This window comes from Ranitomeya imitator, chromosome 1 (assembly GCF_032444005.1).
Source record: "Ranitomeya imitator isolate aRanImi1 chromosome 1, aRanImi1.pri, whole genome shotgun sequence".
NCBI lineage: Eukaryota > Metazoa > Chordata > Amphibia > Anura > Dendrobatidae > Ranitomeya > Ranitomeya imitator.
This window is the reverse complement of record NC_091282.1, coordinates 1,100,276,251-1,100,299,410: the sequence shown is the minus strand read 5'-3', so window position 1 is coordinate 1,100,299,410 and position 23,160 is coordinate 1,100,276,251. Positions and strand designations below refer to the sequence as shown.

Below are 23,160 nucleotides of genomic sequence, written 5' to 3'. Positions count from 1 at the left end.
TAGGGATATTATACAAGTGCAAATATACAAGGGCAGATATATTGCATATAATTATATCAAAAATCTATTGGGTTACACCCTGACTCCTTTGGAGGTCCAATAATTATTTCCATCATCCGGTCTTTTAATGTTATATGATTTTAAAATATTGTATCAATAAAAAAAAATAAAAAAACATTTTTATCTAACCTTCCACACGTCACTTCGTACCTTGGTAGGTAACTTATGTAAGCATATATGATTGAAGTGCTATTTAATTGCCTAAAAAAATATTTGGGGATTTATGGGATTAACAAAAGGATCAGATACTGGAATTGTTTCCTTAAAAGGGAATCTGTCACTAGGTTTTTGCCATGCAATCTGAGAGCAGCATGATGCATAGCCAGAGACCCTGATTCTAGATATGTGTCACATACTGGGCTGCTTGCTGTAGTTTTGATAATCTGATTAAACAGTGAATTTATCACTAGAGAAATTGCAAACTTGCTGCCATGTAGTCCTCAATTTTCATGAGCTCTTTATAACCTCATCAATAATTGTTATACTTCTGCCTATGCAGAGTGTACACAGAAAGCTGCTGATCAGTGGTGTTGGTGGTTGTTATACACAGCTCAGCATTGAGAGAACGGTTAAGATCTGCTGCAGATGAAATAGGGATTTCATCAAAATGACAGGAAGGAATAAATTGCTGGAATCAGGATCTCTGCCCCTACATCACGCTGCTTCCAGATGTGGTAACAAAAACTGGGTGACAGATTCCTGTTAAAATACGACAGACAATATGTTCAAAAATAGTTAGCACGATGTGTCCGCAATGCTCCTCCAACTGCCATGCCCAATCACTTTTTACTCAAAGACCCTTGGATCTCCAAGTCTGTCATCAGCTTTCCGATTGAAGTCCAGACTTTAAGCAGTCCCAGTGTGCAGACCTACACCCATTACATCTTCTGACATGTATTAATGACATGTCAGGAGATGATCAAAAGGAACCTTCACTTTAAAGAATCTTGAAAAGCGAATCTTCACTTTAATTCACACAAGGATACTTTCATCACATGGAAAAATGAAAAAAAAAAATAAGCGTAACCGCACAATGCCACAGTATTGCACCAAGAGATGCCATTAGGAAGGGCTTATTAGGAGCGTAAACAATCACAATCTGTGCGGCATCACATCCACCATGCCAACGTCTTAGGTGCTCACTTTAAACGCTAATAAATTCCTGTATAAAAAAAAATTGAATTTTAAAAACTTAATAAAAATGTATTGGATTAAAAATAAATAAATCAAAAACCCTTGATAGCCTTTCTGTCTCCTGCCGTCCTCCACAAGTAATACATGTTATGCAATACGGGGTTTGTGCCGTTAATGAAATAACACTTGTTTACAGGCAATTTTATTCATCCTCATTACATGAAACACGATTAACCATAGGGGACGGCTTCCATGAAAATCAACAATTAAGCATTTACTAATAAAGTGATTGATTAATAGGTTACTGGGGTTGAACATTAAAATGACAGAAATGTGTAAATCCACAGAGATGCTAATGATTAGTTTATTTTCCCGCTATACTGCCATGTATTCGATGCGCGGATATGCCGGGCGACTTCCTGACATTTCATGCTAGTGTACAGCGCGTCTTCTACGTGAATCTTACTTATTTCAAAACTAAATTTTAACAGTTTGACTTCTCCGTAAATTATCAGCTTGTCCCTGATGACCATACACATTGCACACAGTCCAGATATTGGCAGGCGGTGCCGGGTGCACTTATAGCGGACACTTTAAATAATCCACTACAGCAGACCAGGCATTTGTATTACTGCAGCACACATTAAAGGGAACCTTGATTCATGCCGCCCAAACTGTGGGCAGCTTGATTCATATGTTGGCTACATGACTGCAGCCAGATGTATGGGATTTTTCAGTTTAACAATCCAGCAGAGGACCACAGACAGATGAGACTAGCCAAGCATGGACCCTGGATGGCTTCTCCCTGCAAATCTTGGTGGCTCTCCGGCCTCTCGCTGTCACTCATGGGATGGAGCTGTCAATCAACTGGATCTGTGTGGGGAAAGCCAGCCTGGAGCGGCTCCGGACTAGTCTGATATCTCCCTATTGTCCCCGGATCTTTAAACTAGGTTTTCCAGAGCGTTTCAGAAAAAATTAAAAATAAAATAAAAAATATCAAGCTGTAATTGATCAGCCAGGGTCTGATTCATGCTGTTGGATATGTGGGCAGCTTGAATTGACTGTTCCCCTTAAAGGTGTTTTTTACATTTGCGTGTAGCTTTGTAAATCATGGAAAGGGCTAGACATAGCTGGATTCGTAATGTAATAGATGCTCACTAGTAAATTTATCAGATGCTCTTTGGTGAAAAATTGTGTGGCCCTACACAAGGACGCCATACATATTAAAAAAAAAAGTAGGCCGAACCTGTTGATTTTAGCAGAACCAGTCGACCATCCGATGAGTATGAGAGACTCCTCTCATTATCTGTTAGGGGAGAGTCTGAAGGATCGTGTGCTTGAAATTTTAAAAACGACAGCAGCTTTCTCAGCTCTTCCCATTGAAAACATCTGGCTGAGAAAAGTGCCGATGGTGGGACAGATCGCTGCCTGCCAAACAAGCTCAGTTGATAGTTTTCTCATGAATTTTTCAAACTTTACAGAGTTAAAAAAAAAATAAATATATATATATATATATATATATATATATATATATATATATATATATATATATCTCATTCCTCTGAGCTCTGTTCTGTAGTATCATTCTGGCTTCGAATGACGGTTCAGATTGCGTTAGTGCAATCCGTTTAGCGCCTAGCGGATTGCGCTAACGCAATGTGATATAAAGGGGTCGCGTTAAACGTCCCCGCTCTCGCAGATCTCCGATCTGCGAGAGCAGGGAACGGACCACGGGCGCGCCTCGGACGCTGCAAGCAGCGTCCGCGACGCGCCACAAAACACCGGCACATCGCTAGCGCGTGCCGAAAATGGCATGCGCTAGTGATGCGCGTCCCCATTGCCGTTAATGGGCGCGCTAACGGACGCGTTGCATGGCGTTAATTTCGCCATGCAACGCTGTCCGTTAGCGCGGTCCCATTAACGCAATGGGAACCTAGCCACAAAACAGTCATTACTATGGCTGCAATACTCAGACCTCCTGAGGTTCAGCTTAACTGGACATAGAGAATCAAAGAGTGACGTGGCTACAGATCAGCAGCACAACTGCATAAAGTTCTGGATCATCTGTCATAAGAGAAATACTAACATGGGAAAACAGACAAGACTAGCTTTACATCTTAACGTAAACCTTGAAAAAGGAAAGTTACTTACGATTAATATGATTAATATAGTATACTCCAATTTGTGGATCGTAGCCAGATTCCCATCCCCATGGAAGCTCATTACCAACACAGTCAGCAAATGACAGCGGCTTTGTTAACCTGTGTTAAAGAAAAAACATAATACACAAATGTTCAAATGCATGAAAGAGTTACCGCAAAACATACAAGTCTTTCTCTGGCTATACCCAGTGCCCTCTGTTACCGCTGACAGTCATGCCAACCGTATTCCTGGTAGGTAGAGTCGTCAGGATAGGCAAAGTAGATTGGGACGGGCTGAGCGCTAGATCGGAGTGTGGAACATATATATAAAGATTTATAGATCAGTATTTATTGGACACTTAGCGGACCACTGATTAGGTGCATGTTCCATTGTACATCTTTACCTCTAACTATTGCAGATCCGATTTCCTTTTTATAGTTAATTCACAACTTGACACAAATACATTAGGAAAAGTTTTACATTTCATATAAATTATTGACAGAGCAGCAGCATGTACATAAAATGAAGCAGACATAATTTGCACTATAAATCTTCATGAAGAATTGCAAGTGTCAGGGCAGGAAAACAAGCTCATTCTTACCGCAGTTCTGTGTGCCGGGGAGTGATCGGAATACAGAAGCCCAGGTGATGGAATGCATGTCAAATCTGTCGTGAATCCCAAAAATAATGAGTTCACAAGCAACCCTAAATGTTATTAGCAAAGCGAGGATTTGTTCTAAGCAAAGACCTGACAAGATCAAGATGCTGCTCCAGATTCTAAACTTTCTAGACGGTCTTGATGTGTGGGATGTAGAAACTATTGCCTAGATTATTCACAAATGACAATATTGGAGTTTGTATGTTCTCCAGATGTTGACATGGGCAAACTTTGGGCGATTTGCTTTAGTTTCATACTTCAGCGGGAGAATTGTATATGAGACTAGAAAACATGACACAGACTTTCACTAAATGTGGCCTCGAGTATTGCTTTACTACGCCAATCCTCAAGTGTCTAAAATCAATATCAACCAATTTACACAATTAGGATTAGAAGTCAAACCAGAAACTCCATTTGCAGAATCGTTTTTTGGGTTACTTGAAAATCATCAGTGTACAGCAGGACATCGGATTTGGCTGGTTGAGATGCCTCTCACATGGGAATCGAATGAGTAAAACATTTCTCATTTACTTAAACAAAGTACCAAGTTGGCAATAGGAGATGTCCAAGTATTACAAACTATACACAACGCCGCATTTTCCCAGTCCACAGCAGGAAAAATTGGTAGTTAATTGGTACTTAACACCCAGAAAAAAATTAGCTGTTTGCTAGGAGGATTGAGAAGCTAGATTTTTGGTAAGATGACTGAATTAAGAAAAAGTAATGTAAAACGTTCCCACTTACTATATGACTTTTTAAGCCTTCTGACCACAAATTATTAAATGTTGTTAGATTTTATTAACCCTACAATTTCTATTTTTCATGATAAAAAAGTGGAACACACACACAAGGATTCCGTACAACTACATTTAGTGATACCGTATAACAATTGCGTTCAGCCTATAAAACCATATTACAACTCTTACAAATATATTTACCTTTTACCATAGTATATTTTTGGTGGCAACAATCAATGTGTGAACAAGGAAAGGGGGCAGGTATGTGAAATTTTACACTGGGAAGGTTACAGGAATGCAGAGAGAGAGAGAGAATGGCCCTGTAGCAGAGTTAATACTAGTCTTATTCTCACATATACGGACTCACAACTATGTACTGTATTACAAGTATGCCGCATGCACTGTACGCCCGCTGACACACAGAAACCATGACAAAATGCAAACAGATATGTCTGAAAGCAAACCAGTCTGACATAAATCCTCTACCGCCTTCTCGCTCTTAACAATTCTTCATACATCTTCCGGCTAAAGGTATTGAAGTAGTTGCTGTGAAGCGTGTGCCGTAACGTCAGCTGTATCGTATCGCCATGACATTTCTCCGGCATAATTAAAATAGTGATAATTTTTGCCACTGACATTTTCAGTTCTGACTGCATTACACAATCTACAGTAGTCAGATTGTCAAACGACACAATAGACTTCAGATGTACGTGCCCCAATGACCTTCTCAGAGATGTGCATACAGGGATTAGAAGGTACATCATAGTCTGTGACCGTTTCCACTTGTCCAATTAACATGCTTTGTATAATGGTCATCATATTTTCTTTTATGGGCAGCAGGAACATGTCAGATGCCTTTGACACCCCTTATCTGAGAGAGAAAAAATGGATCAACAGAAACTTCTTTTGTTGGGTGATGCAGGGATAGTAGCTGTTAAGACTGTACAATTCCTACAAAATGAACCGTCGCCTACTACAAGTTCTCTCTCCATTATTAGGCTTAAGGTACCTTCACACTGAGCAACTTTAGAACGATAACGATAGCGATCCGTGACGTTGCAGCGTCCTGGATAGCGATATCGTTGTGTTTGACACGCAGCAGCGATCAGGATCCTGCTGTGACATCGCTGGTCGGATCTAGAAGGCCAGCACCTTATTTCGTCGCTGGATCACCCGCTGACATCGCTGAATCGGCGTGTGTGACGCCGATTCAGCGATGTCTTCACTTGTAACCAGGGTAAACATCGGGTTACTAAGCGCAGGGCCGTACTTAGTAACCCGAAATTTACCCTGATTACCATTGTAAATGTAAAAAAAAAAACACTACATACTTACATTCCGGTGTCTGTCGCGTCCCCCGGCGTCAGCTTCCCTGCACTGTGTCAGCGCCCGCCGGCCGTAAAGCAGAGCACAGCGGTGACGTCGCCGCTGTGCTTTACGGCCGGCGCTTACACAGTGCAGGGAAGCTGACGCCGGGGGACGCGACAGACACCGGAATGTAAGTATGTAGTGTTTTTTTTTTTACATTTACAATGGTAACCAGGGTAAACATCGGGTTACTAAGGGCGGCCCTGCGCTTAGTAACCCGATGTTTACCCTGGTTACCCGGGGACTTCGGCATCGTTGGTCGCTGGAGAGCTGTCTGTGTGACAGCTCTCCAGCGACCACACAACTACTAAACAGCGACGCTGCAGCGATCGGCATCGTTGTCTATATCGCTGCAGCGTCGCTTAATGTGACGGTACCTTTAATCACACATCAGTAGTGATGAGAGAATGTACTCGTTACTCAAGATTTCCCGAGCACGCTCGGGTGTCCTCCGAGTATTTTTTAGTGCTCGGAGATTTTGTTTTCTTCACCGCAGCTGGATGATTTACAGCTACTAGACAGCTTGATTACATGTGGGGATTCCCTAGCAACCAGGCAACCCCCACATGTACTTAGCCTGGCTAATAGCTGTAAATCATTCAGCTGAGGCGATGAAAATCTCCAAGCACTAATAAATACTCGGAGGACACCCGAGTGTGCTCGGGAAATCTCAAGTAACTAGTATATTCGCTCATCACTACACATCAGTGTTCATTTTTGTATATCCATCAAAAACAGACCATTTTCTCCCATGTGCCCTCCATTTTACCAGTTTTAAATCACCACTTGTTTATAAAAACTAAAAGGAGGTAAACTCTCTGAACTTTTCTATTCCCCCCATTGACACTTAGCAATTGATTAGTTCAACAATAGATGAAAAAAGAAAATGTAAAACTGACAAAGTTTTTCATCCGTTCTTGACAGATGCCCATAGATAAAAATGGACACTCTGGTTTCCGCTTACAAGTGTTATTATTCTGTTTATAACGGATCAGATTTTACTAGGAATTTTTTTTAAAAAAACTCTGCCAGTGTTCTAGAAATGGAAAGTGTTAAAATACGGATCCGTTCACAGATGACCATCGATTATGATCAATTTCCCAACAACTTGATAGTTGTGATCAGATTTTTGGCAGGACCAAAAAAAAAATAAAAAAAAAAAAATAAAAAAAAATAAAATTGTGCAAACTTCATTTTTTGCACTACCTAAAGCTAAAATGGATCATAGCTAGATTCCAGTCAAAACATTGCCATCCCCAGTATTACCCTAAAAAGTATCCAAAATCAAAAAGTTAGACTTCTTGACAAAAAAAAAAAAAAAACACAGATGTGTGAAAGGTTCTGTTAAACTCTACGGGTCCATGTACTGTCTTAAATAGATGTGCAAATCACACCTGTGTTCATTAAAGAGGTTGCCCAGGCCATGTATACAACTTGGGATTGGAGAGTAACATGCTGCATCCTAACAGAGTAATATAGACACAGTTAGGATTCCACTCTGTTTCACAGTCCTGACAGTCACCATGTTACTTGCATTCTTGCAATCATACGACGACTATTTTTCCCTTGTGATATACCGTACTCAGTTATCTTAACTTTAAGCAACAACACCACATCAGCAAAAAAAGAAATAAAAAATTAATATGTATGGAAAGACTCTAAGGCTGGCTTCACATAATACAGATTCAATGTTTTTTTTTCCAGTATGTATTCTGTATTAAAAAATGTAAACATAGTAAACTACTTTTATATATACCGTATATATTTTTTTTCAATATGGCTGATTTTGTGGATTATATAATTCAGCCATAGATGGAATGAAGAAATTACATGTAGGAACACACAGAACTGCATTCATCCACAATGTTTGGACATAACAAGTGTAACAGGTACAAGATCCTGGGTCACATGAATAATTCAGGAGGGGTGTCACATTAGCAATTCATAAAACTAATTTCAGGAAGCACCTTTAATCAGGCAATGAAATGGCTGGAATGTCTGGCACAGACTCAAGGTACAGAGGTCATTATACTTTCGGCCGACCTACGGACTGTACTAGAGTACGGAATGTCAAGAAATCCTCCACCGGTACGGGCAAGAATTACTAGGATTAATAATGATGAGGTCGCTGGTATTTTGCCTACGAGAAACAGCCAGTTTATCACAACCCATTGGCCCCAAGCTGGTATTCTGCAGCTCATATAAACACCAATGTCATAACAAAAGATATCATGACTAGCCACACAATTAATCAACGCTGCACATTTTTCACTGAAAACTTAAAACGGCATACAACACACAACAAGCCCCAAAACGGTGGCGCAGATCTGTAAATACTATAGGCGCATAAAATTGTAGAAAAATAAGAACAAACCCAAATTATACTGCCCTGATTTAGGCCTAGGAGAAAATTCATGCAATGCCAGATTGACATATTCGTGTACACTTACTATCTGCCGATCTCCTCATCAAAATGTGACCATCTAAGATATACCTTCGATGCTCGCAAGATCATGGAGACAAGCGGCCTGTCCGTGCATCCAGCAAAAACTTCCTTCGACACGGCAGAACTGTGATGTTGATCAAATGTTTGATTCCGTTCTTGCGGTTCTGACGCTGCCACTTCCAGCAATGTGAAGGGGTTTTGTCACTAGGGTATCAGTAGTTTGTAAAAGATTTCAAATATGGATCCTTCAAAAAAGTTATTTGCATGAACTATCTCCACAAGTCTATGTCTTTCGCGATGTAATAAACATAGTAACATAGTAACATAGTTAGTAAGGCCGAAAAAAGACATTTGTCCATCCAGTTCAGCCTATATTCCATCATAATAAATACCCAGATCTACGTCCTTCTACAGAACCTAATAATTGTATGATACAATATTGTTCTGCTCCAGGAAGACATCCAGGCCTCTCTTGAACCCCTCGACTGAGTTCGCCATCACCACCTCCTCAGGCAAGCAATTCCAGATTCTCACTGCCCTAACAGTAAAGAATCCTCTCCTATGTTGGTGGAAAAACCTTCTCTCCTCCAGACGCAAAGAATGCCCCCTTGTGCCCGTCACCTTCCTTGATATAAACAGATCCTCAGCGAGATATTTGTATTGTCCCCTTATATACTTATACATGGTTATTAGATCGCCCCTCAGTCGTCTTTTTTCTAGACTAAATAATCCTAATTTCGCTAATCTATCTGGGTATTGTAGTTCTCCCATCCCCTTTATTAATTTTGTTGCCCTCCTTTGTACTCTCTCTAGTTCCATTATATCCTTCCTGAGCACCGGTGCCCAAAACTGGACACAGTACTCCATGTGCGGTCTAACTAGGGATTTGTACAGAGGCAGTATAATGCTCTCATCATGTGTATCCAGACCTCTTTTAATGCACCCCATGATCCTGTTTGCCTTGGCAGCTGCTGCCTGGCACTGGCTGCTCCAGGTAAGTTTATTATTAACTAGGATCCCCAAGTCCTTCTCCCTGTCAGATTTACCCAGTGGTTTCCCGTTCAGTGTGTAATGGTGATATTGATTCCCTCTTCCCATGTGTATAACCTTACATTTATCATTGTTAAACCTCATCTGCCACCTTTCAGCCCAAGTTTCCAACTTATCCAGATCCATCTGTAGCAGAATACTATCTTCTCTTGTATTAACTGCTTTACATAGTTTTGTATCATCTGCAAATATCGATATTTTACTGTGTAAACCTTCTACCAGATCATTAATGAATATGTTGAAGAGAACAGGTCCCAATACTGACCCCTGCGGTACCCCACTGGTCACAGCGACCCAGTTAGAGACTATACCATTTATAACCACCCTCTGCTTTCTATCACTAAGCCAGTTACTAACCCATTTACACACATTTTCCCCCAGACCAAGCATTCTCATTTTGTGTACCAACCTCTTGTGCGGCACGGTATCAAACGCTTTGGAAAAATCGAGATATACCACGTCCAATGACTCACCGTGGTCCAGCCTATAGCTTACCTCTTCATAAAAACTGATTAGATTGGTTTGACAGGAGCGATTTCTCATAAACCCATGCTGATATGGAGTTAAACAGTTATTCTCATTGAGATAATCCAGAATAACATCCCTCAGAAACCCTTCAAATATTTTACCAACAATAGAGGTTAGACTTACTGGCCTATAATTTCCAGGTTCACTTTTAGAGCCCTTTTTGAATATTGGCACCACATTTGCTATGCGCCAGTCCTGCGGAACAGACCCTGTCGCTATAGAGTCACTAAAAATAAGAAATAATGGTTTATCTATTACATTACTTAGTTCTCTTAGTACTCGTGGGTGTATGCCATCCGGACCCGGAGATTTATCTATTTTAATCTTATTTAGCCGGTTTCGCACCTCTTCTTGGGTTAGATTGGTGACCCTTAATATAGGGTTTTCATTGTTTCTTGGGATTTCACCTAGCATTTCATTTTCCACCGTGAATACCGTGGAGAAGAAGGTGTTTAATATGTTAGCTTTTTCCTCGTCATCTACAACCATTCTTTCCTCACTATTTTTTAAGGGGCCTACATTTTCAGTTTTTATTCTTTTACTATTGATATAGTTGAAGAACAGTTTGGGATTAGTTTTACTCTCCTTAGCAATGTGCTTCTCTGTTTCCTTTTTGACAGCTTTAATTAGTTTTTTAGATAAAGTATTTTTCTCCCTATAGTTTTTTAGAGCTTCAATGGTGCCATCCTGCTTTAGTAGTGCAAATGCTTTCTTTTTACTGTTAATTGCCTGTCTTACTTCTTTGTTTAGCCACATTGGGTTTTTCCTATTTCTAGTCCTTTTATTCCCACAAGGTATAAACCGCTTACACTGCCTATTTAGGATGTTCTTAAACATTTCCCATTTATTATCTGTATTCTCATTTCTGAGGATATTGTCCCAGTCTACCAGATTAAGGGCATCTCTAAGCTGGTCAAACTTTGCCTTCCTAAAGTTCAGTGTTTTTGTGACTCCCTGACAAGTCCCCCTAGTGAAAGATAGGTTAAACTGCACAATATTGTGGTCGCTATTTCCTAAATGCCCAACCACCTGCAGATTTGTTATTCTGTCAGGTCTATTAGATAGTATTAGGTCTAAAAGTGCTGCTCCTCTGGTTGGATTCTGCACCAATTGTGAAAGATAATTTTTCTTGGTTATTAGCAGAAACCTGTTGCCTTTATAGGTTTCACAGGTTTCTGTTTCCCAGTTAATATCCGGGTTTCACAGGTTTCTGTTTCTGTTTCCCAGTTAATATCCGGGTAGTTAAAGTCCCCCATAACCAGGACCTCATTATGGGTTGCAGCTTCATCTATCTGCTTTAGAAGTAGACTTTCCATGCTTTCTGTTATATTTGGGGGTTTGTAACAGACCCCAATGAGAATTTTGTTACCATTTTTCCCTCCATGAATTTCAACCCATATGGACTCGACATCCTCATTCCCTTCGCTAATATCCTCCCTTAAAGTGGACTTTAGACAAGACTTTACATAGAGACAAACCCCTCCTCCTCTCCGATTTTTACGATCCTTTCTAAACAGACTGTAACCCTGTAAGTTAACTGCCCAGTCATAGCTTTCATCTAACCATGTCTCGGTTATTCCCACTATGTCAAAGTTACCTGTAGATATTTCTGCTTCTAGTTCTTCCATCTTGTTTGTCAGGCTTCTGGCGTTTGCGAGCATGCAGTTTAGAGGATTTTGTTTTGTTCCAATCTCCTCACTGTGGATTGTTTTAGAAATGTTCTTACCTCCCTTCTGAGTATGTTTTCCTGGGTCGTCTTTGTTCGAGTCTAATGTTTTTCTTCCCGTCCCCTCTTCTTCTAGTTTAACGCCCTCCTGATGAGTGTAGCGAGTCTTCTGGCGAATGTGTGTTTCCCAGGTTTGTTGAGGTGTAGTCCGTCTCTGGCGAGGAGTCCATCATACCAGTAATTCACACCGTGGTCCAGGAATCCAAATCCTTGTTGTCTGCACCATCGTCTTAGCCAGTTGTTTGCATCAAGGATCCTGTTCCATCTCCTGGTGCCATGCCCGTCTACTGGAAGGATAGAAGAAAAAACTACCTGTGCATCCAGTTCCTTTACTTTCTTCCCCAACTCTTCAAAGTCCTTGCAGATTGTCGGTAGGTCCTTCCTTGCCGTGTCATTGGTGCCAACATGTATCAGAAGAAATGGGTGGACGTCCTTGGAGCTGAAGAGCTTTGGTATCCTATCGGTCACATCCTTGATCATCGCACCTGGAAGGCAGCATACTTCTCTTGCAGTTATGTCCGGTCTGCAGATGACTGCTTCTGTGCCTCTCAGTAGTGAGTCTCCCACCACCACCACTCTTCGTTGCTTCTTGGCTGTACTTTTTGCTGTCACTTGTTGCTGTGTGCCCTTTTCTTTTTTGCTTGCTGGTATTGCTTCATTCTTAGGTGTGCCATCTTCATCCTCTACAAAGATTTGATATCGGTTCTTCAGTTGTGTGGTTGGTGATTTCTCCATGGTCTTCTTGCTTCTTTTGGTCACATGCTTCCACTCATCTGCTTTTGGAGGTTCTCTGACACTTTTTGCACCTTCTGTGACCAGTAGAGATGCTTCTGTTCTGTCTAGAAAGTCTTCATTCTCTTTGATGAGTTTCAAAGTTGCTATTCTTTCTTCCAGACCCCGCACCTTTTCTTCTAAAAGGGCCACTAGTCTACACTTCTGACAGGTGAAATTGGATTCTTCTTCTGGTCGATCTGTGAACATGTAGCCTTACGGCGCGCGGTTTGGTGATGCTTTCGAAGCAGCTGGTCCCGGCTGTAGCCAACGATCTTCTAGCTTAGGGAGACTTCGCTTCTCCCAGAAGGCACCTGGAATATGCAAATTAGCCTCCTGAAGCTTGAATCCCTGGTTTGGTGATGCTTTCGAAGCAGCTGGTCCCGGCTGTACCCAACGATCTTCTAGCTTAGGGAGACATCGCTTCTCCCAGAAGGCACCTGGAATATGCAAATTAGCCTCCTGAAGCTTGAATCCCTGGTTTGGTGATGCTTTCGAAGCAGCTGGTCCCGGCTGTACCCAACGATCTTCTAGCTTAGGGAGACTTCGCTTCTCCCAGAAGGCACCTGGAATATGCAAATTAGCCTCCTGAAGCTTGAATCCCTGGTTTGGTGATGCTTTCGAAGCAGCTGGTCCCGGCTGTACCCAACGATCTTCTAGCTTAGGGAGACTTCGCTTCTCCCAGAAGGCACCTGGAATATGCAAATTAGCCTCCTGAAGCTTGAATCCCTGGTTTGGTGATGCTTTCGAAGCAGCTGGTCCCGGCTGTACCCAACGATCTTCTAGCTTAGGGAGACTTCGCTTCTCCCAGAAGGCACCTGGAATATGCAAATTAGCCTCCTGAAGCTTGAATCCCTGGTTTGGTGATGCTTTCGAAGCAGCTGGTCCCGGCTGTAGCCAACGATCTTCTAGCTTAGGGAGACTTCGCTTCTCCCAGAAGGCACCTGAAATATGCAAATTAGCCTCCTGAAGCTTGAATCCCTGGTTTGGTGATGCTTTCGAAGCAGCTGGTCCCGGCTGTACCCAACAATCTTCTAGCTTAGGGAGACTTCGCTTCTCCCAGAAGGCACCTGGAATATGCAAATTAGCCTCCTGAAGCTTGAATCCCTGGTTTGGTGATGCTTTCGAAGCAGCTGGTCCCGGCTGTACCCAACGATCTTCTAGCTTAGGGAGACTTCGCTTCTCCCAGAAGGCACCTGGAATATGCAAATTAGCCTCCTGAAGCTTGAATCCCTGGTTTGGTGATGCTTTCGAAGCAGCTGGTCCCGGCTGTACCCAACGATCTTCTAGCTTAGGGAGACTTCGCTTCTCCCAGAAGGCACCTGGAATATGCAAATTAGCCTCCTGAAGCTTGAATCCCTGGAAGAGGGAATAAGGAACGAACAGTCATCTTTACTAAGCAGAGTGAACACCTCCTTGCCTGGATACAACCCACTACTAGGCAGCGCGAGTAAGGCTACTTTCACATTAGCGCCGGTACGGGGCCGTTGCGCTGTGTCGGCCCGACGCATACTGTGCAAGCGCCGCACAACGGGGGCAGCGGATGCATTTTTCCGGCGCCTCCGCTGCCTCATTGTGAGTTGCGGGGAGGTGGGGGCGGAGTTCCGGCCGCGCATGAATGGCGGACACAACGCAGCAAAAAACTTTACATGTAACGTTTTTTGCTGCCGACGGTCCGCCACAACACAGCGCAACCGTCGCACGACGGTTGCGACGTGTGGCAAAGCGTCGCAATGCGTCGCTAATGTTAGTCAATGGAGAAAAAACGCATCCTGCAAGCAATTTTTCAAGATGCGTTTTTTCGCCAAAACGACGCATTGCGACGTATCCCAAACGACGCTAGTGTGAAAGTAGCCTAAGATCAAATTGGATCAGGTATTGATAGCTGGAGGTAGGAAAGGTGGGGATGGGAAACACATGACAGATTCCCTTAAGTTGGGCGCAATTAGAAGGCATTGGGTAGGAAACAGGTTTGCAATAAACATACAGCATGTTCTAAGATTTCATATTAAAAGATCTCAAACCCGGCGACTTCTCCAGAATAATGTCACTATCCATATAAGCCTTGACAAAGACAGTACTGCCTGATGTTCATGACTCCTGATCTACCATATATATTTTACTAATTCTCGCCAATTTAACTCTCAGCATTACCAACTAAGGTTCTATACCTCCCCTCCCCCCTTCCTCACCCTATTTAATCTAATATAGTCAAATAGAAATTGCTGTAGTAAGCAACCAAAATTCTCACGTCAAGGATATAGTATTACCTATACTTATATATTATATCTCTCCCCCTGTGAGGGGATCCTTGTACTTTACAATTCATGTTTTTCATATATTAAGATGTACCGTGCAATAAAACTGTTGAAACTAACCCATACCTCGCAGCCCATTACAATATGGTTCACAACATGCTTTGTGTTAGAAGTCTTACCACCCCAGCTTTCCTAAGGCTATGTGCACTTGTTGAGGATTTGGATGTGTTTACGCAGTGTTTTTGGAAGCGCGGAATTGCATCAAATCCGCAGTGTAGTGAACCACCGATGTTAGTCAATGGGAATTTGAGAATTGGTGTGCACATGCTGCGGAAAAATATATACGCAGATTTGCAGCGTTTTATTTTCCGCAGCATGTCAATTCTTTTTGCGGATCTGCGGCATTTCTGCACCCACTGACTACCATTGAGTCAGGCAAATCCTCAGCAAATCCACATGTTTAAAAAGATCTGCAGTTTTGGTGCGGATCTGCGTGCGAGAAACGCTGCAGATCGGAAGGAGGAAGTGTGTGTGGGTGGAGACTATATGTGTGCGGTGAATATGTGTGCGTGCGTATGTAGGCAGGCATCGTCCGATGGGACTACTAGTCCCATCCAGCTATGCCTACTACAGTGACAGCTAGCTGGATGATGGGACAGTAGTAGTCCGATCATCCTGCTACTGTGTTCAAGAGAAAGCACATACACACATATACAGTACATACTCACTGTACAGCTAATCCTCGATGCACTCGATCACCTGTAAAAAAAATAATAATGAACCAACAGTATATTCCATGTTCCGAAGTAATCCATTTAATAATGAGTGTCCCACAACGATCTCCCATGGAGATCTGTCACATCAGCAGATGTGACCGCTTTCCAGGGGCCTCCGGTGATACAATGACGGCAGGTATCCTCTCGCAGTGGATCACTCCGCCATAGGTCAATGGAGTTCATGCTGTCACCAGCAACGCTGCGTGGGAAAATTTTCAAGCAGCGGAGCCGTAAAGTGAGAGCATGAACTCCAGTGAACCCTCAGTGAAAACAGTGCAGGAGCCATCATCTCCTGTCAGTGTGTCACTGGAGGCCCTATAGAGCGGTTACATCTCCTGATGTGACAGCTCTATAGGGTAGATCATTGTGGGACACTCGTCATTAAATGGATTACGTCAGAACAGGAAGTATTTGTGTTGGTTTAAATAAAAAAAATTATTTTTTATTTTTTTACAAGAGATTGAGGGCGTCGCATGGATTAGGAGTACAATAAAGATGGGAAACGGTTTAGTGTTTTATTTCAATAAAATACTTTATTCTGGCTGTGTTTATTTAACCCCTTAGCAACTATAGGATTAGTAATGGATAGGTACCTTACTGACGCCTCTCCATTACTAAGCCGGGCTTGATGTCACCTTAAAATGCAAAGGTGATATCAACCCCACAAATATCACCCCATATGCCACCGCTACAGGGCAGTGGGAAGAAAGAGGCCAAGTGCCAGAATTGGAGCATCTTAGAGACGCAACATTTCTGGGGCGGATGTGAGCTGGTGTTTGTAGCCATGGGTGGCCAATATCCATGGCCCCTTCCTAGGATATTAATATCAGCCCACAGCTGTCTGTATAGCCTTTTCTCGCTATTAATTATAAGGGGACCCCACCTGGGTTTTTGGGGGGGTCCCCCTATTTTAATAGCCAGTATAGGCTAAATTATAAAATATAAAGCTGTGGGCTGATACCCATGGATCTTGCCAGGTTATGAATATTAACCCTTTGCTAGGCTATAAACATTGGCCCCCAGTCGTTGGCTTTCCCTCTCTAGCACAGAAAATTGCGCGGGAGCCCACGCCATTTTTAAAAAAATTAAACAGATATTGCATTTAAGACCTAGGTCACACTTGTGAGAAAATTGCACGAGTCTCGCACTTCAAAACCCAGCACTGATGCCGGCACTCGGGACCGGAGTGTGCGGCTGCAAGTATTTCTATACAGCTGAACGCTCCGGTCCGAGTGCCGGAGGCAGTCCTGGGTGCTGAGATGCGAGATTTGTGCGAGTTTCTTGCATGTGTGACCCCGGCCTAACACAGAGTGTGTGTGTGTGTGTGTGTGTGTGTGTGTGTGTGTGTGTGTGTGTGTGTGTGTGTGTGTGTGTGTGTGTGTCTTTATTTAGCTCTTTATATACCATTTGATTATGTTTATTACTAAACATCAGGATTGGAATTGTCTATCCATCTATAGATCCATCTATCCATCCATCTATAGATCCATCTATCCATCCATCTATAGATCCATCTATCCATCCATGTATAGATCCATCTATCCATCCATGTATAGATCCATCTATCCATCCATGTATAGATCCAGCTATACATCCATCTATAAATCCAGCTATACAAACATCTATAAATCCAGCTATACATCCATCTATAGATCTAATCTATCTATCTATCTATCTATCTATCTATCTATCTATAGATCTATCAGCAATCTATCAATCTATCTATTTCTATTATCAATCTATCTATAGATATATCTAATTATCTGTGTGTTTAAACATTATTCTTCAATGGAGTATGTAAAAAATAAAGAGGTTGGACAAGGAAATTACATCACAATTCTTTTTTTTGTTAAATAATATATCTTTATTTAGCTGACAAAAATGCAGACAAATCGGCATGAAAAAAAAAAAAAGACATGAAAATATGCATCAAAAACGTGTGGATTTTTAACTGCGTTTTCTTCCAAAAGATGCAGAATCTGCGCAGAACATTCCACAGTCAAATCTGCAAGGTGTGCACATGCCCTTAGAAAGAACATCCACATTGTTTATTAACCCCTTAGTGACGGAGCCAAATTTTTTAAATCTGACCAGTGTCACTTTATGTGATAATAACTCTGCAACGCTTCAACAAATCCCAGTGATTTTGAGTTTGTTTTTTCATGACACATTATACTTTATGATAATGGTAAATTTAGGTCAATATGTTTTGTGTTTATTTCTAAAAAATATCAAAAATTTGAGAAAAATGTTAAAAAATTAGCAATTTTCAAAGTTTGAATGATTATCCCTTTAATCCAGATGGTTATACCACAGCAAACCATTAATAAATAACATTTCCCACATGTCTGCTTTACAACAGCACAATTTGTAAAATGTTATTTTATTTTGTTAGCATTTTAGGAGGTTTAAAATTTGCAACATTTATTTTTTTAGGGACTTATCCATGTTTGAATTGACTTTAGGGGTCTCATATATTGGGAAACCCCCAAACGTGATACCATTTTAAAAGCAGCACCCCCTGACACATTGAAAACTGCTGTCAGGTAGTTTATTAACCCTTCAGATGCTTTACAGGAATTAATGCAAAGTGGTATGAGAGAAATGAAAATGTGTATTTTTACAACCTAAATTTCAGTAACTTCTGAACGGGTTACAACAGCCGACAAACTCTAAGGCCGCTATTTGGTCGTGAATTGCCATCCCAAACATCAGGACCACACAATCATGATCTGAGGGCACCAATTTGGGATAAAGAGGAAGCCACCACACTCTGTTAACCATTTATAATGATGTAGTCAGTATTGACAGCAGCATCTAAGGGGTTAAACAGATATGTACGGTGCCAACACTGATTGTCGCTGATACAGCAAGTTGTCAGCTATAGTGTTCAGCTGACAGCTGCTGGATTGTCACCTGTATGGGGAGGATATTCTCTTATATCTCAGGTCAGTTAAAAGACGTATTGGCTGTCATTAAAGGGTTAAGAGACGGGCCTTTACCGGTGTGCTGTCATCAAACAGGGAAAACATTGTTCAACAATTTAAAATGAGTATGTAAAAAGATATCATGGATTAAATTTCTAGTCCTCGATGACAGATTGCAGCCACCTACATTGTCACCATTGCCAGCAGTAGATGTGGCCCTGGCAGTAAAGGCAGCTGCAACACTGGCACCTGTAACAGCACCTACAGCGGTACCGGCAACAAAAGCAGCTGCAAGAATGGCACTGGCAACAGCGCCCACAACAGGACTACAGCGCAACATATTGATTCCAACCTCATGAGACAGATGCTAACTGCCCCATATTAGGGGAAAAAATTCCTTCTAAGCATGATCAAAATTAATAAGTTACTATTCATGATAAGCTAATGTAACTGAACAATGGTATAATAGCATAAATGTCAGGTACCAATAATAGAGAATTTTATAGCCTCTTTCTACTTGGCAGTTGTAATCTTCTACAGAATAGAAATATACCCCAAAACTTTTACAATTGCAGACTCTCACTTTCTAGTCTATTGTAGCAGATCTCATCCTGACCAGACAAAAGAATGGAAAACGGCTTATAAAGGTTTTACTCAATAGCTGAAATATTGATGAGCCATTCTAGACACAAGCGCGGGAAGGCAGCTTAATATTTTATGGTCAGCTGTATTAACTGCAGAATGGAGGCTGCATTGCCAGACCCCCTCATGAAATACAAAGAAATTTGATGGTTTTGTGCCATGATCAATCCTTTTTGAAGAGTCTGAACATACCACTTTGAGAATCCAGAACCTATGAGTCTCCTGCAAGATTGAAGATTGTAATGGTACCTTGTACTTTTTAACCTTCAGTAATTTCACAAGATGTTTTGGGATTTCACATAAATCATAATTTCTGCACAATAATAATTAATGACCGCTATTAACGCAACGTTATTTAATCTGGTGTGAGCAATGACGCTGAAAGTCAATTAAAAAAAAGGTATAATTAGTAGCAATACAGAAGTGTAGCTTGTACATATGCACTTTACAACCATCTCCTGCCCTGTAATAAGTGAAGGTTTTACAGCCCTATACCTCAGGAGCCTTATCACTCTGGAATCCTGGATGTGCACTATCTCCTCCATTCTTCACATACCATTCACTAGTCCAGAGGCCTCAACACAAGCAAACAACCTGCCAAACAATGTTCAGGCTCCACGTCCTGGGAAGTGCCCTGATAATACACAAAAGCAACTACCCAACCATGTTCCCAAAGGTCACCATTATTTGTAGAACCAGCCAAATGTCCCTTTTCTAGATCAATAAACATTGCATGTGGCAGGCATAAAAGGCTATCAAAATGTTTGGAATAATTCATCTTAATGTCGGGGTCAGAAAAGCATGAGATCATCACATTTTCATCCACTAGAAAATTTTCATTCATATTGCCATCCGTGTCTATGTTAGATCCAGGTGTCATCTATATGTCCGGATTTTGACAGACTAAAAAGGATAGGGTTTATACAGATGGCCACTTTATTAAACTTTAGCACGGATCCAAAATAATCTGGGGAAACTGTAGTGTCCTCGTAAAGACCCACATATTCCACAGTACTATCTGAAAGTATAGATGTCACTGGGGCCGAACAGCTCCACTCTACATACGCAACGTGACAGGAAAACAGTCTGGAATTCGATTTCATACTAAATGAATTAAAGGGATTGTCCACTTACCTTTATTTTAACTAAAGTGTTGGGGACCTAATTTCTGCAACTTACTGATATACAAAATACAGATACCACTGATGCATATCAATGCAAACTACTCATAGGGATACACCCTACAATGGACATGAGAAATAACAGGGTAAAACTCCACTATGAGATAAATCCTACAGAAAAACTATGGAGTATCAAAAAAAAACCAAAAAGCGTAACAAGCTAAAAAGCGTAACAAATTTTATTAGATATCATCATAACATAAAAATAACAGACATTACATACAAGGGACACGTATAGTACATGTACGGTAGACAACAAACACTGCAAGTAACACCTAGGGCATAGAGAGGACAGGAGCAAAATGGCTATTAGAAGCATATCAGACCATCATAGATATGTTAGTAAAGTGCACAGTGCTTTTAAGGGACATGCATATACCTAATACCGCCATATATATAGATGCTAATCAGACCTAAGATAGGTAACGCGCGTTTCGCATAAGGACCCCCCGAGGAAGCTTACGCGAAACGCGCATCGGGGCCGCCGGACACACACTAGCACCACTGGTTTCTGGGTAAGATTGGCAGAGCTCTATTACTATTATTGTTACCTATCTTAGGTCTGATTAGCATCTATATATATGGCGGTATTAGGTACAGTGGGGCAAAAAAGTATTTAGTCAGTCAGCAATAGTGCAAGTTCCACCACTTAAAAAGATGAGAGGCGTCTGTAATTTACATCATAGGTAGACCTCAACTATGGGAGACAAACTCAGGAAAAAAAATCCAGAAAATCACATTGTCTGTTTTTTTATCATTTTTTTTGCATATTATGGTGGAAAATAAGTATTTGGTCAGAAACAAACAATCAAGATTTCTGGCTCTCACAGACCTGTAACTTCTTCTTTAAGAGTCTCCTCTTTCCTCCACTAATTACCTGTAGTAATGGCACCTGTTTAAACTTGTTATCAGTATAAAAAGACACCTGTGCACACCCTCAAACAGTCTGACTCCAAACTCCACTATGGTGAAGACCAAAGAGCTGTCAAAGGACACCAGAAACAAAATTGTAGCCCTGCACCAGGCTGGGAAGACTGAATCTGCAATAGCCAACCAGCTTAGAGCGAAGAAATCAACAGTGGGAGCAATAATTAGAAAATGGAAGACATACAAGACCACTGATAATCTCCTTCGATCTGGGGCTCCACGCAAAATCCCACCCCGTGGGGTCAGAATGATCACAAGAACGGTGAGCAAAAATCCCAGAACCACGCGGGGGACCTAGTGAATGAACTGCAGAGAGCTGGGACCAATGTAACAAGGCCTACCATAAGTAACACACTACGCCACCATGGACTCAGATCCTGCAGTGCCAGACGTGTCCCACTGCTTAAGCCAGTACATGTCCGGGCCCGTCTGAAGTTTGCTAGAGAGCATTTGGATGATCCAGAGGAGTTTTGGGAGAATGTCCTATGGTCTGATGAAACCAAACTGCAACTGTTTGGTAGAAACACAACTTGTCGTGTTTGGAGGAAAAAGAATACTGAGTTGCATCCATCAAATACCATACCTATTGTAAAGCATGGTGGTGGAAACATCATGCTTTGGGGCTGTTTCTCTGCAAAGGGGCCAGGACGACTGATCCGGGTACATGAAAGAATGAATGGGGCCATGTATCGTGAGATTTTGAGTGCAAACCTCCTTCCATCAGCAAGGGCATTGAAGATGAAACGTGGCTGGGTCTTTCAACATGACAATGATCCAAAGCACACCGCCAGGGCAACGAAGGAGTGGCTTCGTAAGAAGCATTTCAAGGTCCTGGAGTGGCCTAGCCAGTCTCCAGATCTCAACCCTATAGAAAACCTTTGGAGGGAGTTGAAAGTCCGTGTTGCCAAGCGAAAAGCCAAAAACATCACTGCTCTAGAGGAGATCTGCATGGAGGAATGGGCCAACATACCAACAACAGTGTGTGGCAACCTTGTGAAGACTTACAGAAAACGTTTGACCTCTGTCATTGCCAACAAAGGATATATTACAAAGTATTGAGATGAAATTTTGTTTCTGACCAAGTACTTATTTTCCACCATAATATGCAAATAAAATGATAAAAAAAACAGACAATGTGATTTTCTGGATTTTTTTTTCTCAGTTTGTCTCCCATAGTTGAGGTCTACCTATGATGTAAATTACAGACGCCTCTCATCTTTTTAAGTAGTGGAACTTGCACTATTGCTGACTGACTAAATACTTTTTTGCCCCACTGTATATGCATGTCCCTAAAAGCACTGTGCACTTTACTAACATATCTATGATGGTCTGATATGCTTCTAATAGCCATTTTGCTCCTGTCCTCTCTATGCCCTAGGTGATACTTGCAGTGTTTGTGGTCTGCCGTACATGTAGTATACGTGTCCCTTGTATGTAATGTCTGTTATTTTTATGTAATGATGATATCTAATAAAATTTGTTACGCTTTTTAGCTTGTTACGCTTTTTGGGTTTTTTTGATACTCCATAGTTTTTCTGTAGGATTTTACTTACTGATATACAAGTATTACCGGTTCTCCTGCTCATGGAGGAACATGTGACCATATCTGTCCATCAGCCTTTTCAAATTTAAAACAAATAATAAATAAATAAATAAAATAAAAATTAAAAAAAAACTGATTTCTCAAGTGCAGCGCTTTTCAATTGGCGCCCAAAGGCAGGGTGCAAGCTGTCAATCAGAAAAAAACATCGGCAGTGATGCCAGTTGACAGAGCAGAGAGAAAGAGAAGGAGCTGCCATACTGAAGGGAGGGGCAATGAAGCAGGACAG

At 41.5% G+C, this 23,160-nt stretch overlaps 1 protein-coding gene across 1 annotated transcript in view; it reads right to left on the bottom strand.

Moving 5' to 3' along the window:
* WWC2 (WW and C2 domain containing 2) overlaps positions 1-23,160 on the bottom strand; it is a 283,965-nt gene that overhangs the window by 140,620 nt on the left and 120,185 nt on the right. Inside the window, exon 2 of the mRNA XM_069744273.1 lies at positions 3,346-3,455. Coding sequence (XP_069600374.1) covers positions 3,346-3,455 — 110 coding nt within the window. The remainder of the gene's footprint in view (positions 1-3,345; positions 3,456-23,160) is intronic.